General features: G+C 37.8%; 1 protein-coding gene and 1 pseudogene across 3 annotated transcripts in view; both read left to right on the top strand.

Annotated features, from left to right (window-relative positions):
- Positions 1 to 3,250: 3,250 nt before the first annotated feature.
- On the top strand, positions 3,251 to 3,603 carry LOC143654432 (mitochondrial pyruvate carrier 1 pseudogene; annotated as a pseudogene).
- A 1,358-nt stretch (positions 3,604 to 4,961) lies between these two features.
- The window catches only part of EDRF1 (erythroid differentiation regulatory factor 1), a 45,820-nt gene continuing 34,595 nt past the window's right edge, over positions 4,962 to 16,186 (top strand). Inside the window, exons 1-6 of one of the 3 annotated variants that reach the window (XM_077126376.1) lie at positions 4,962 to 5,591; positions 6,589 to 6,797; positions 8,673 to 8,739; positions 10,723 to 10,848; positions 12,738 to 12,862; positions 13,085 to 13,241. In XM_077126376.1, the coding sequence (XP_076982491.1) occupies positions 5,484 to 5,591; positions 6,589 to 6,797; positions 8,673 to 8,739; positions 10,723 to 10,848; positions 12,738 to 12,862; positions 13,085 to 13,241 (792 nt within the window). In that variant the 5' untranslated portion in view covers positions 4,962 to 5,483. The remainder of the gene's footprint in view (positions 5,592 to 6,588; positions 6,798 to 8,672; positions 8,740 to 10,722; positions 10,849 to 12,737; positions 12,863 to 13,084; positions 13,242 to 16,186) is intronic. The other 2 variants (XM_077126375.1, XM_077126374.1) reach the window with 2 other exon arrangements.

Raw genomic sequence — 16,186 nt, forward strand, 5'->3', positions numbered from 1 at the left:
AATATGTCCCAAATGTTGCATGGGTCATATTTATACTAACTATATGGGATATTCTTATACTGAAAAATTTTAACTGGAAACCCAAGTTGCAAGCCCCCAAGATTTGGGGATGGTTTATTTTTAATGCATAACTTGCCCACTATACCAGTTGTCAGTGACCCAAGGATGGGCACCAGTGTTGATCTCTATAGTAAAATTTAAAGCATAAGTTTGCCTTTTCTTTTCAGATTTGAAAAAAAAAATAGAAGTTGTAGTTCTTCCTGCACCCCAGCAGATGGTCTTTGGAGACCACTGACCTAAGATGTGGCCTATAGATCCCTGTTGTCGGAAACCACTAACTCATTAAAAATACCAAGTCCTTCGCACCACCTCAGATCTATTTAGAAACTGGAGATGACTGGAGGATCTACTCTTAACAAGCTCCTCTAGTGATTTTGAAATAAGTTAAGGATCTACTGGTCTGCACCTGAAATTTCATTAATTTTTTACAGGTTCCTTGGTGTAGAAGGGAGTAGGAGACCAGATACTATTTCGGGCCTTTGCTATCTTTGTATGATGTTGTCAATTCTCCTTTCTGGAGGACATTATTCTCATTTAAGAAGGAAGGGACTGAACCAGGTAATCTCAAATCTCCCTTTCAATTCTAAAAGATCAGGACCTGGAGCCAAAAACTCAGGGCCTTGTGAGGTCCAGCTGGTAAATGCATGAAGGGCTGGTTATATGTAAGGCTGGTTATGTGTAAGACACTAGGTCATGGAAGGTACGCTGGCAAACTGAAGATCTCCTGCCCCATTCCTTCTTATTGTGGGGGTGTGGGGTACATGGTCCAGGAATATGAACCCAGGTCTTCCACACTGAAGGCGAGTATTCTACCACTGAATCACCCCCTACTACCTCATTCTAAACATTCCTTGAGCATCCCCACTCTACCAGTGAAGTTGTTTAGGAACTCCAGTGGCCTTAAGCACAAGTACTTTTGGAGGGCCCCCCAAACCACATCTGCATCTACCTTATGTATAATTTTTTTCCTGTAAAAGTTTTTTGGAAGATTTCTAATTTTGCTTTGGAAAATACTTTGAGAGGCAAGAAACTAAATGAATTTTGATTGACAGTGATTTCTCTGAAATCATCATGTATACTGGGAGGGTTTTTGCAAACTGAGAAAGTCTAACCTTCAAATTGTTTTATAATGTAACAAAATATGTATGAATACTAATTTTAATAATTAATGACATTGACCCTGCAATATTTTGGAGATATTTCATAAAACATTTTTGGTTTTGATTTTGCAATTAAGAAAAAGTGTTGACCAAAGTACCCATTAACAGATGAATAGCTAAACAAACTGTAGTATACATACACAATGGAATATTCTTTAGCCAGAAAAAGAAGTTCAGTTCTGATACATGCTACAACATAGATGAACCATGAAAACATTAAGCTAAGTGAAAAAAGCCAGACACAAAAGGACAAATGTTGTATAATTCCACTTCTATGAAATAGCTAGAATAAGCAAATTCATAGAGACAGAAAGTACATGAGGGGTTACCAGAGGCAGAGATGGGGGAGGGGAGTGGGGTGCTAGAGAAATAGGGAGCTATTGTTTAATGGGTGCAAAGTTCATGTTTTGGGTGATGAACAAGTTTTGGTAATGAATGGTAATGAAATTTTGGTAATGAATGACCACAACATTGTAAACGTAATTAATGTCACTGAACTGCAAAGTCAAAAATGGTTAAAACGGGAAATGTTATGATAAATAAATACGTTACCACACATGTATTTATATATTTAATGTAAAAAATTTTTGCGCCAACAACAGTATCTTTATGCCTCAAACATTTTGATAAATATTTAAAAGGCCTATTGGCCTTGGTCATCATACCTACAGTGCTTAACTGTGGTCCTGTTGGCTGGTGCTGTGCCTAGTCTTAGTGAATCAGAGTTGACTAGATAGGACACCTACTCCTGGGGAGCTCAGTCAGCAGAGGTAGATACAAACAGGTCATTTCTCTATAATGTGTATAAGGACAGTATAAAGTTACATACAAGCTATGGGAACAAAAAAGAAGAACCTAAGGAGTAGGGACGGGGAGGCGTCACTGTAGACTTATTGGGGGTAATACCAGGAATGAATCTTGAGAGTTGGACAGGAATAAATCAGATGAGAAAGGGAAAGGTATTCTAGAGAGAGGACTAGCACTAGCTAGGACTAGAGTTATGGAACAATACGGTTGGAGCAGAGAAATATAAGCAGTTTATTCATTCAACAAACAATTCTTAAGTAACAGAGAACGTAAAGCACTGGGAAGCAGGTGAACATGTGAGAGCGTTGGCTGGTTAAATACCAGGAAAATGGTACTTAGAGGTCAGAGCAGGCCCTGATAGTGGGAGCAGGGCTGGAGGCGTGAGGAAAGTGGACACGAGTTCAATATAAAACAACAGAAAATAGTGTCTTAAAACTTGAAACTGTGGAAATAATGATCGATGGTTTCCCACATTATATTTTAATCCTTTACATTAGAAACCATGATAGTAACTTAAAAAAAAATACATGCGAATGTTTTGAATAGAGAAAAAATTTAACAAGCGCTTAGAGCTAGAAGAATGTATAAACTTTATGTAGCCCAGATGTGCCCAATATCACAAACCCACAGGGATAATCTTTCTTTACTACCTAAATCTCTCTAGTCATGACCCTGTGTAGCCAGAGGAAATCCAGTCCCTCCTCAAGGTCCCTGGTCCCTTCATGACTCAGCTCAGCTCCAGTGGGCCTCTTTTTCTGTGCACAGTTCCTGATTCTCCTTGTTTCATTTCTTCCTGTCTTCTCAAAGGCTGTTTGCAGTGCATTTTCCCACTAGACATCAACAAGGTGGCAGGCATTTACTTCTCAGGGCTCCTGCAAAATCTTTGAGTCCTGAAAAAGGAATTACTTCTAAGTCAGGAAACCTCTTCTTGTAAAGACAGAATTAAACCATAAAGCAACAGAATCAGAAGATTATCAGAAATTAAGTTATACATATGTATAAAAGCTAAAAAAAAATCTTATAAAATAATACATGATTAGAAAAAAGGGGACACAAAAGAAAACTTTTAAAGAAGGAATTTTAAATCACTTATCTTACCGTCAGAGGTATCTTCATGGATATACACATAAATACAGACATGTTTTTAAAATTGAGATATTCTATATTTACTTTGTAAGATGGCATTTATTGAGTTGTCATTGGGCTCGGGGGGCGGCGGCGACATGGCGGGCGCACTGCTGCGGAAGGCGGCGGGCTATGTGCGGAGCAAGGAGTTCCGCGACGACCTCATGAGTCTGCATTTTTGGGGCCCAGTAGCCAACTGGGGCCTTCCCATCTCTGCCATCAATGACAGGAAAAAGTCCCCGAAGACTGCCAGTGGCCCAATGACGTTTGCCCTGTTGTTATTCTTTGACATTTATGAGATTTGCCTACAAGGAACAGCCTCGAAACTGGCTCCTGTTTGCATGCAATGCAACAAATGAAGTAGCCCAGCTCATTCAGGGAGGACGGCTTATCAAACACAAATGTCTAAAAAGGTATCTGCATAACAATGGAAAATAAAGAACATGCTTTCTGAAGGGACAGCATCATCACCTTCTACTGCTGAGTCACAGATTCCATCATCACAGATAGTCTTGCTAAGGAAAAATACGCTCTATGCTATTTTTACTAACCAGACTATTTTTATAAAAATAGCTGAGTATCTAAACCAACTGTCTGCTACCTTACAAATACTGGATATTTTCTCTTCATAAAGAGTAGCCTAAAACATGCAATTAGTTTAAAATTTCCAATGACGGCTTTACCTGCAGTAATATGTATATTATCTTTTAGAATTTACTTGATGAAAACCTGAAGAGAACAAAATTTATGACTACTTAGCACTTGAGGATTCAGAATTTTGGACATTTTCTTTCATGATCACAAGAAAACCACCAGTTGTCCTCACACCGAAAACCTTATTTCCAGTGTTTGGAAAATCTGTGTATTTTCATGCAGTGTGTATACTGAAATGTTGTAAGTTAAAGGCAATAAATAGCTTAAATATTTGCAAACGGTAAAAAAAAAGTCATTTATTAATATTCCATCATGTACACTGTAAATCTCATTAGTCTTGAAAAACAAGTAATGGCTACCTGAGATTTCATTATGATGTACAAAATTGATTTAATCATCCTATATTAGATATTTGAGTTCAACTTTTTATTCTAAGTAACAATATTACTTGTACAAAAAATAATCAGATTGCAAAATATAAACAGATAAAATCAAAGTTACTACACGTTAACACAAATATCTGCAAAATGCAGCATTAAATCAAATTCATCAAGTTTAATTCGTACACATGATTTGTGAATTGAGTTTGGGTCCCAGATTCCTGATTGTGCACATGACTTCGGCGTTATCAGAGACAGCGAGTTTACATCAAACGTTAATAACAATTTGAAATAGTAAAAATAACTTTTAAAGCACCTTTCAATAATTGACTAGTATACTAAAGTATATTTCGTGAGGATGTGGCTGCATTTCAACTCTGCTCTGACACTGGTGTGGAGGCCCGGAGCAGAGAGCGCAGGGCCCGGCGAGGGGACGGCGACCCCGGCTGACCCCTCCCCTCCTCGCTACTCCAGGCACCTGCACCGTCCCCCGGGGGCTCATTACAGCGCAGACCGCGGCCCTCCCCGGCCCAGCGAGACAGAATCTGCATTTTAACCAGGTCCCCAGACGTTTCCTACGGACTTAAACCTTCCGGAAGCCCCTGGCTAGTTTCCTGGCGCCTGACAAATAGGTCTCATGAGATGCTCCAGGAATTACCGAGCCGCGGACCCCTGCGCTCCGAAGCCCCAACCAGGTGCCACCTCTTCTGAGCCCGTTTGTGCCGCATTTCACCTCCGGGGTCCCCGCGCAGGCTCTGTGACGCCGGGGAGGGACCCCTCACCCGGGCAGCCTCTTCCTTTCTGGGCCTCAGGGCGCCCGTCTGTGAATTTTGTGGGGACACTTGAGGCTGCGGAGGGAGGAGGTCTAACACTTGCTAATTTACACAACTGCGTGTCGCCTACTACTTGGAAAGCGACATTTCCCCTCCCACCTTGGGACTCTTCCCCAAGCCCAAGTCGCGAGAACGGTTTGCCAACAAAGACGCGAGGCCACCGTCCCGAGACGCCGGAGCGCCAGGTCCCGCGAGAAGTGGGATCCCTCAGGGCCGCTGAGAGGCGCAGGCGCACTACAGCTACCGTCCTGCCCACCCCCGCCGCGGAGGAGGCGGTTCCCTCAGAGAGAGGCGGGCCCGGGCCTCGCGGACAAAGCTCGCGATATTTGATTCGTGTCACCACAATTCCTTCCTTCCCGGGGCCGGAAATGCGGTCTGCGGAGTGTTGCCTGCGCTGAGCTTGCTGAGGCTACCTCGCCGCTGGTCAGGGTTCCTCTTCGCCTCGACTTCCGTGAACCGAGGTGATGGAGGACACCAAGGAGGCCGGAGCCGAGGCTCCTCCTGTCGGGGCCGCTGTTCCGGGAGGGCTCAGCCTCCTGCCCCAGGGAGAGTCCGAGGAATGTTCTGCACAGGTGAGCCTGCCGCGCGGGACCAGCCCGGGGTCCGGGAGCTGTTCGCCCGCTCCGCCGGGGAGGCTTGTGACGGTTCCCGGCCGCTTCTGGCGCCTTCTGTCCTTGACAGCTCCAGGAAACGGGAGCAGAAGTCTGAGTGCCCGTTGGGGTATTCAGGTTTTTCACTTGGGAGCCGTTTGTATCAGAAACAGGCTTGGCTACCCACTAGGTGGTAAGCGACAGGTGAGTTAGACATGATCTGTGTTCTCAAGGAGCAGGCATGTAAATAGGTGGTTCCAAGGCATGGCACACTCGTGCAAAGCTGGAGGAAAGAAAGAGTGTGCTAGGGAGAGACTCGCCAACGTTGTGGTTCTCAGCTGACTCTTGAAGGATGCAAAGAGTCTGCCAGGCCCAAAAGAGGACCGAGTGAAAGAAGGTTGGAAAATGAACCCAGACAGTAAGCCTGGAGGTTTTTTGTTTTTTGTTTTGGGGAGGGGGGGGGCGCGGGGATGCAGGTGAAGGCTGTGAGGAACCCTGTGTGCCTGGCTGTGGAGTTAGAGGGTGAGAGTATTTGTGTAATGAACTGAAAAATCAACTACTAAATGTTTGCTTAAAAACAAGAAAGCCCCACGTAGCATACCACAAACTAGTTTTTAAAACATGTATATTATTGAAATCAAGATATATTTGATTTATTACTCACCAGAGACATAATTAAATTTGGCCTTTAGATAATGTAACACTTGATTCTCTTTAGTTTCTGCCTCTGTGCTTTCTAAAAGTAGATTGATTGGCCTATTTCCCAGCTGATAAATGTAATTATCATACTCCTTGACTCATCATTTTTTCTTTGAAGGTATGCGTAAAAGAGCTAAGCAAATGTCACGTTGTAATACATTTATCAAGGGTCAGAGTAATCTGTTCCCTTCTGAGCTTGATGTGTTGTTTTTTTTTCCCTTCTTATAAAAGTGGAATTTTCATTACTAGTCATTAACATTTCATTCAATGGGTTAATTAGGGATCAGCTCTGTTTCTTGGAGGCAGTGAAGTAAAGAGCCGAGCTGTGGTGAAGTACTCTTCTGCCCCTCCTCGGACAGCATTTGCCCGCCTTGAAGAGAAAACAGACTTGAAACTCCCCCCTGCCAACTGGCTACGGGAAAGTGCCAAACTGGGCCCAGCAGGAACTACCATTCTCGGCAATAGTAAGAGAAGCAAACCATTTTCAAGGTAAATATTAATTGATGCCATTTTTATCTGCCCTTCTATTGTCCTTAAAACTTTAATACTTGTATTTTCATTTAGTTTATGTACTTTGTCAATTTGCCAAGAGTTGTCAGAAGAAAAAGGTCACATTTGACTTTCCAAGTCCTTTTCTCCTCCCAATAATAGATGATAATAGGAAGATATCAATTGTATGTGCTTTTTTTTGTTTGAAGACTGCATGGTTACTAACAAAGCAGAGTTTTGATCATTAAAATTCAATCAGCTGTTTTAATTTTAACCACCTTGGATACCTTTTGAGGTATCTCAAAGGTAAATATGAAGAATTAGGGTGATGTACAAGGAGAAAATCCTTAACACTGCTTGCCTGTTTTCATTAAATAGTGGTGGAATGTCTGATCTAGAAGAGCCTGATATAGGAAACTCAACATGTTAGGTGATCTACACACTTCATTTTGACACTTACAGGAAAAACCTTTTGGAAGTATTTAAAGTTGAGAGTGTGGCCCAATATCTTAGAGAGAAAAATGTACTAACATCCTTATTCTTGTAGATGTAGACCATGCAAAGGGTGGGTTTTTTTGTTCTCTCAGAGTGATTAAACCTGAAATATTTCCACGAAAGATAGCAAGAGCAGTAAGTTCGTTAATACTTTATAAACAGTAGTTTTACTGCTTAGAAATTACGCTAAGGAAGTAATGCTCTAGAAGCTAAAAGTTAAATTTATAAGATGTTGCTCCTTGTACCACTGTTTGTACTAAAAAAAGTTGGAAACCTAAGGGTGTTGTTTTAGAAGGATGGCTTAGTGAATTATGATGTGTCGACACAATTAAATGTTATGAGGTGATTTAAATGATAATTATAATTAGAGTGTAGAAACACAGTCACTCTGCTAACTATTTTACATGCTTATCCCATTTAATTTTTCCATTGACCCCTTGAGATAGATACTGCTAATATAACTATTTTGTATTAGAAGACTGAAGCTTAGAAAGGTCAAGTAACTTGCCTAGACCACATGGTATCATCATAGGAGCATGCTTTGAAGTTAGGCATCCCTACGTGAGTAGTGTCTTGACTTCACCACTTACCAGAAAACAGTGACATCACTACCTTTCGGGCTTGTGCCTCAAGTGGTTCCCAATAAAAGTTGGGCCCTCAGTTAACATTGTTTTTAATTCTTTCCTTCTGGCTGTACTGGTATCCCAAGGTGCATATGTATTTTTTTTTTTCGGTGCATATGTATTTTTAAAAAGAATAATACTGTATATCATTACCAACACAATCCCAGAAACTAAAATCCTGATCAATTTTCCTGTTTCTGTTTTTGTTGCTCTACTGATTGGTTGAGGCCTACCCATATAATTTAGGGTTATCTCCTTTTCTTAAAGTCAAGGGATTGTAGATGATAATCCCGTTTAGGACATACCTCCACAAAAACATCTAGGCTAGTGTTTGATCAAACATCTAGACATCATAGTGTAGCCAGATTGTCACATAAAATTATCATACCACTTTAAAAGAATGAAATCTAAAACCTGGCTGTTCTGTCTTTGAGATTTTGGGGGGTGCTTGGTGATTATAAAAATAAAAAATAATTTTAAGTGCTTTTATTCTAAATGTTTTCTACTAATTGCTTCTGTGGAGTATTACTGTATTTCACCAAATACCATATGCCATTGATCTTAAGACACATCATTACTTTACATACCACTAAGAAGGAAGAAATCAACCAACTCTAATGGTGCTGTGTATTCTGATTTTAGAGGTGCTGAAATATGGAAAATGTGGAAAAGTAATGAAATAAAGTATTCTATTTTAAACTCTACTTTCATTATGAATGTGATTTTTTAACCCATAGCTTTTTTTTCCCTTCATTAGTTTTGGTATGGCATATGACTTCATTGACTCAGTGGGGAATGATGTAGATGTTGTCTCTGATTCTGAAGTGAGTATTATTGCTTAGTGCAATTCTGGGGTATTTTATGCTAGATGTTTTATGTCATGTTCTGTTTTGAATAAACTATTAGTCTTAATAAGTTAATGATTAAGATTATCTGATTATTGAAGACTTTTTTGTTATTGAAAGTAATACTCTTTATCTTTTCTTGAGGAGGAAACAAACCCAAAACATATTGATATTAATATTTGTCCTTTTATAATAGAAGTCAAACTGATGATAATGTTTGGATTTGCTCTCTATATATTGCCAGTTGAGAATTAGTAATGCTACATCTCCTAAAATCTCTTAATCCTTGGTCACTTTTATCTGATCTATTGAAAGCCCAGGCCATTGCAACAGTATGACTCAAACACACTTAACTTTAGGAAATTATATCCTAAAAATAAATGCTTGATCATCATTTACACTAATGGTATTATTCATAGTTAGTGATTCTAGTTTCAAAACTCTATTTTCCATGTGTTTATTTGTAGCTTCTTTTATTTATGAAACATAACCACAATAAACGCAAACATTTTTACCATATGATCATTCCATTCTTGTTATATTATCAGTAGCTCACAATATCATCACATAGTTGTATATCACCATTATGATCATTTCTTAGAACATTTACATCAATTCAGAAAAAGAATTGAAAAGAAAACAGACAAAAATTAATGTATACTATACCCCTTACCCCTGCCTTTCATTGATCACTAGCATTGCAATCTACTAAATTTATTTTGACATTTCTTCCCCCTAGTATTTATTTATTTTTAATCCATATGTTTTACTTGTCTATCGATAAGGTAGATAAAAGGAGCATCAGACAGAAGGTTTTTACAGTCACACAGTCACATTGCAAAAGCTATATCATTATACAATCATCTTCAAGAAACATGGCTGCTGGAACACAGCTCTACATTTTCAGGCAGTTCCCTCTAGCCTCCCCATTACACTTTAACTAAAAAGGTGTTATCTATTTAATGTGTAAGAATAACCTCCAGGATAACCTCTCAATTCTGTTTGGAATCTTTCAGCCAATAAATAAAATATTTCAGCTTTATTTTGTCTCATTTTGTTCTTTCCCCTTTTCGTTGAGAAGGTCTTCTCAATCCTTTGATGCTGAGTCCTAGCTTATTCTAGGATTTCTGTCCCACATTACCAGGAAGGTCCACACCCCTGGGAGTCATGTCCACGTAGAGAGGAGGAGGGCAGTAAGGTTGCTTGTCGTGTTGACAGAGAGAGGCCACGTCTGAGCAACAGAAGAGGTTCTGTTGGGGGTGACTCTTAGGCCTTATTTCAAGTAGGCTTAGCCTGTCCTTTACAGGGTTAAGTTTCATATGAACAAACCCCAAGATTGGGGGCTCAGCCTATTGCTTTGGTTGTCCCCACTGCTTGTGAGAATATCAAGAGCTCTCCACATGGGGAAGTTGAATTTTCCCCCTTTCTCACCATTCCCCCAAGGGAACTTGGCAAATACTTTTTTGTTCACTGTTCAAAAACCTACAAAATCTCATGCCCTACTCAAGGTTCCAAGTACTATGGTGTTCAATTAAAACTGTCCACATAAGTTATATTAGGAAATGCTCTACTCAAAATATAAATTTTGTACCAAATAAACATTTTTTGCCTTATTCTCACACATAAGTTAATTTTAAAATATAAATTATCATCTGTTTTCAACACCCTGCAGTGTTGACATTCCTTTGTTCTTCCTCACACAAAAGCATTTTTAAATTTGTACATTTAGTCACTATCACTGTACACTCCAGGCATTCCTAAATTATACCATCTCAGTCTTTATCATCTACCTTTCCTTCTGATTTCATTTGTGTGCACGTAGCTTATTGAGTACAGTTTACATAACCTTAAGGAAATAAAGTTTAATTAATGCTTTAAGCTTGAGTGAAGTTGAGATTTGAAAGATTTCAAATCATAGTGGAACAGTCCTTCTAAACTATTTTTCCTTTTCATTTTTTTAAGAATATTAAAAAGCTCCTGAAGATTCCCTACAGCAAATCCCACGTAAGCATGGCAGTGCATCGCATAGGAAGAACTCTCTTATTGGATGAATTAGATATTCAGGAACTCTTTATGAGATCATCTCAGGTAATACTTTCTGTGAAAAACAACCAGAGATGCATAACTTGTACAACTTAAGTGCAATAAAAATAAGCTTTTATTTCAAAGAAAGGCCAAATTGGAAGAATAGTTAGGTGCTTTAGCAATCAAGATATAAGATGTTTTCCTGAAGATGAAGCTTTAATAAAGAAAAAACAAGAGAGAATGGGGAAGAAAATTGTTTTATTGATACCAAAGGCCAGCATTCTTACAAGTAGAAAGATGAAGCCAGTGAAGAAAGTTGAGAAGTCTGAAGTCTGTAGAATGTAGGAATTCATTGAATTTTTGAAAAATCTTTTGTTCTTCATTAAAGAGATTTTAATAAAACATGGATACTAGAAAATGTAAAAAATGTTAAAAGCTGTTTCTAAGAATAAGTAGTTATTGGAATTAATTGATTCTTTTAAAACATCGCATCTTAAATTATATGTTAGTACAGAAGTATTTTCCTCCTACTGTGTCAAGGATTGATACTTTGGTAAAATACAATAATAATGGCTCAATAATGTAAAGTTTCCCAAGGCTTATTCTCCATTTCCTTGATGTGGACTAGTAGCAAAGAATTCCCAGTCCTCCTAGTCCATAGGCCACTCTTTAAAAGTTATTCCTGCAATGCTTTCATAAAGGAAAATGTTGGTTATTTAAATTGACATCTAAAATAAATGTTTTTAAGTCCTCTGAGTAGATACCTAGCAATGGTATTGCTGGGTCGTATGGCAATTCTATATTCAGCTTTTTGAGGGCAGAGGGCAAAGACACAAACAGACATTTGCACACCAATACTTATAGCAGCATTATTTACAATTGTAAAGAGATGGAAACAGCCAAAATGTCCATCAACAGACGAGTGGCTAAACAAACTGTGGTATATACATACGATGGAATATTATGCAGCTTTAAGACAGAATAAACTTATGAAGCATGTAATAACATGGATGGACTTAGAGAACATTATGCTGAGTGAGACTAGCCAAAAACTAAAGGACAAATACTGTATGGTCCCACTGATGTGAACCGACATTAGAGAATAAGCTTGGAATATGTCATTGGTAACAGAGATCATCAGGAGATAGAAATAGTGTAAGATAATGGGTAATTGGAGCTGAAGGGATACAGACTGTGCAACAAGACTGGATACAAAAACTCAGAAATGGACAGCACAATACTACCTAATTGTAATATAATTAGGTTAAAACACTGAATGAAGCTGCATCTGAGGTACAGTTTTTTTTTTTCTTCTTTTTTTTCTTTTTTCTTTTTTTAATTTTTTTCTCTCTATTATCGTTTTATTTCTTTTTCTGTTGTCTTTCTATTTCTTTTTCTAAATCGATGCAAATGTACTAAGAAACAATGAATATGCATCTATGTGATGATATTAAGAATTACTGATTGTATATGTAGAATGGAATGATTTCTAAATGTTGTGTTAGTTTTTTTAATTAATAAAAAAAAATTGTAAAATAAATGTTTTTACCTTTGAAAAAACTACAGGTCAATTCAGTCTATGTACTGGATGTTGAGCAAGTCTTGGGATATGACAGGGAATAAGCTTCCGTCCTTCTTGCAGCTTCCAGGTTTGGGGTTGAAATACACAGATATAATCATTTTAATACCATGGGCCTAGTGGCACTTATTCTGGGTGCTAAAGTGAATATTCTTTTATTTTCCCTCGCCTTAGCTTAGGGAGAGGAGGAGATATTCATTTAGTATTGTCCAGAGAGGTGGCATGATGTTCTGTCTAGAAAGATTCTTGTTTTATAAGTATGTGTTTATGAAATATTATTCAAAAACTAAAAAGTCTTTCCTGTAGAAAGAAATTGTTGACAGTTTGTTTTGACTACATGTCTGTTGTATTTATTTAATAATTTGGTATCCAGACTGGTGACTGGACATGGTTGAAAGAGTTCTATCAAAGACTTATTGATCAGAAGTGGCAGAGGAAGAAGAAGAGCAAAGAGCATTGGTATCAGAAGGCTATTCTTTCCAAGTTTTTATATTACAGGTACTTTGCTGCTTATTTTTTTCTGAAAATTAAGAGGAAAAGTGAAATTCTTACCTAAAATTGGTAAAAATTTAAGTTTTACCACTGAGATATTAACATTTGTCTCATTCTTTTTTACAAGATGTGTGCTTCTTCGCAGAATCTAGTTTCTAAAAATGAGCAGTCTGTTATATAAAGTTAATTTTAGTAACAATTTGATGTTTTTATTTCTGACTTGGCCAGTATCAATGGTGATGGAGCTGCTCAACCCGTCCCGTCTGCCACAGAACAACAGGGCTCATCCACTGCAGATCAGACCAGTGATTCACAAGGGGCTTCATGGCCTGCCCCTTTTGAGATGCCTTCTTCAGTTTCTGAAGATCCCAGTGCTTCTAATCAGGTTAGTTAATACTTTAAATGCTAATTCACTAAACTCATTTAATAAGCCAAAACCAGTAATTTTGTTAATAAAAATAATAGGAGTAAGAAATACTCTTACCAATTTAATTGCACCAATTAGGGAAGAAACTTTCTTTAGTAAAGTTTTCACCAGCATTTTAAGTAGTTTGTTAATATACTTAATAATACTGATTATCTCTCTAAGGTCATGAGTTTATTATGTAACATAGTAATATAGTATATATTTTTTCTTCTCACCATTCCCCCAAGGGGACTTTGCAAATACTTTTTTACTCACTATTCAAATCACTCTGGGATTTATCTGGGCATTACTCTGGACAAATCTGCAAAATCTCATGTCCTGCTCAAGGTTCCATTTACTATGATGTTCAATTAAGCTGTCCACATAAGTTATATTAGGAAATGCACTAGTCAAAATATAAATTTTGTACCAAATAAACATTTTTTGCTTTAGTCTCACACATAAGTTAAAGTTTTAAAATATTGATTACCATCTGTTTCCAACACCCTGCAGTATTGACATGCCTTTGTTCTTCCTCATGCAGAAACATTTTTAAATTTGTACATTGTCGCTATCACTATAAATTTTTTTTTTAACTTTAATGTATATTAGCTCTCAAATATTGAAACTCACCTACCTGTTTGTAACTTAAATACTGACCTTCTTACCTTAACCTTCTTACCTGTTAATCAGATTGTTAGACCTAAGATAGCCCTTAAGATTTTCTGGATGAAGTACAGAAAGAGGGTGGAATACATTGTTTATTTTATCTCTTATCTGCTTAATTTCTTTTTTTTATACATGGGCAGGCACCGGGAATCGAACCCGGGTCCTCTTGCATGGCAGGCAAGCATTCTTGCCTGCTGAGCCACCATGGCCCACCCTGCTTAATTTCTTATTTGTTTTTGTCCTTATTGTGTCTACCAAAGGATAGACACATACATGTAAATTGTGGCATGTCTGCTTTCAGCAAAATATGACACACCTAAAGAAGATAAAAATTAAGATTTTTAACGTAGTGAATTGTGTTTTTCCCTATTCTCTTTGTTCTCACATATTGAACACTATTTGACCAGATTGTTTGTATCTTCACAAATTATATGCTTACTGGAGACGGATATACTTAACTTTAGTTTTAGTAGTTTTTAAGGTAGAAAAACATTCTCATAGAACTATACCAGAATTTAAATTTTTTCCAGAGGCGGGGAAACTAATATGAAAAGGAAGGAAATAGTTAATATGCAAGTCCATATAGTGAAAACCACCAAAGAGTTGGGGTATGTCATCGAGAAGGAATGTGGTGGGTACTGGGGTGCCAGTAGTGTTGCTTATTGTGAATTGTAATCAGACGTTCTACTGTATGGTTTTGTGCATCTTCCTGTATGTGATTGTATTTCACTAAAGAAATTTTTAAAAATTCATTTAGTGTTCTTTGACTTCAAAATACACACCTTATAAAAAAGATCACATTGTAGAAAGACTTCTTCCCTACATCTCATTCTTCTCCTTCCTTTATCCTTCTGTCCTTGTCACTTGTTCATGAGTTATTGTGATGAAAAATCGTGGAGGCATTTGAGAATTTGTAGACTTGCCTATAGAGGGAGCAAACTGGCATTTTTTTAAATACCTCTTACAACATATATTTAGATATTGATAAGACTTTTTTTCTTCCTTTGTGCTGCCATATACATTTACAGTAAATGTTGATGATATCATTTTACAAATAAGTAAATTTAGTTCATAAAAAGCAGCTATTTCTCCACGGGACTACTGTTGGTGAAGCCCAAACCAAGGTTTAAACTCAGGTCTTTCTGACTTTAGAGGCCTGTTATGGTAGTCCATAGTATCCATGCACTTCACACAGATTTAGGAGGGCCTGATTTATAATCAGTCAGATTGTCTTTGTAATGGCATATTCCTAAGCAGTGCTAGTTTGCCATAAAATAATCTTTTACAGAATATTTTTCTAACATATTACATTGCCTGAATTTACACATTTGGAGACCTATTTTTATTGACAAGCTATCATCTCATGAATTCTTGGTCCCAGAACTAACACTGCTAGTTTAAGGCCTATGTTTAAGCAGTAAGTATAGAGGTTAAATAGGTATCTTTGGTGTGATCTTGAGCCATACCTTTATGGAGAACACTGTAGCCCAGAGCCTAAGATACCACAAAAGCAAGTACCAGACAATTGTAATTCTGGAATTCGTAGGTTAAAAAATTGTCAATATAAACAAATAATTAAGAGTTTGAAGTATTGTTAAGACTTCTGAGGGAAAAATCAAGACACTGCAAAAGCACTGGCGATATCCCCTGTGTTGGTATTACATACTGTTACTTACAGAGACAGGTGCTGAGCCTATTGGCATAGCCTTAGGATGAGAAATAGAATTTCTTGGAATAAGCAACACACACACACACACACACACACACACACACGCCCTTTGTGAGGTCTGTTAGGGCTATAACATTTAAGGTTTAAAGTAGTGTTTCTTCCACTTAATGGCATTTATCCTAAAGATTAGGGTTTCTTTCACTTAATATTTGTCCTAAAGATTAATCGAGTGGCAAATTGAGTTTACCCAATGTCAGAAGTCCTAAGTGTTTTCCAAAATGTATTCCCCAAATGTATCAAGAACAAAAAGTGTTCTGAGATAAAATCAGTTGGGAAACACCTGATCATACAGAGGTAAAGTCGATTTTCTCACTGCAGGACCTTTATTTTCATGGCAATAAGCATCGTTACTCTCCAGAAGAGAGTATATAGTAAGCAGCATTTTTCAAACCTGACTCTAAAAAATTTTCACTGAGTATCCCAGGGATTAGTGTTCTGTGAAGCACCCATTCGGAATTGCTAAAACAGAAACTATTCCATTGATGAGTATCTCTTAAAAATATGGTTACAGTTTGTTGAGAACTTT

Source organism: Tamandua tetradactyla, chromosome 13 (assembly GCF_023851605.1).
Source record: "Tamandua tetradactyla isolate mTamTet1 chromosome 13, mTamTet1.pri, whole genome shotgun sequence".
Lineage (NCBI taxonomy): Eukaryota > Metazoa > Chordata > Mammalia > Pilosa > Myrmecophagidae > Tamandua > Tamandua tetradactyla.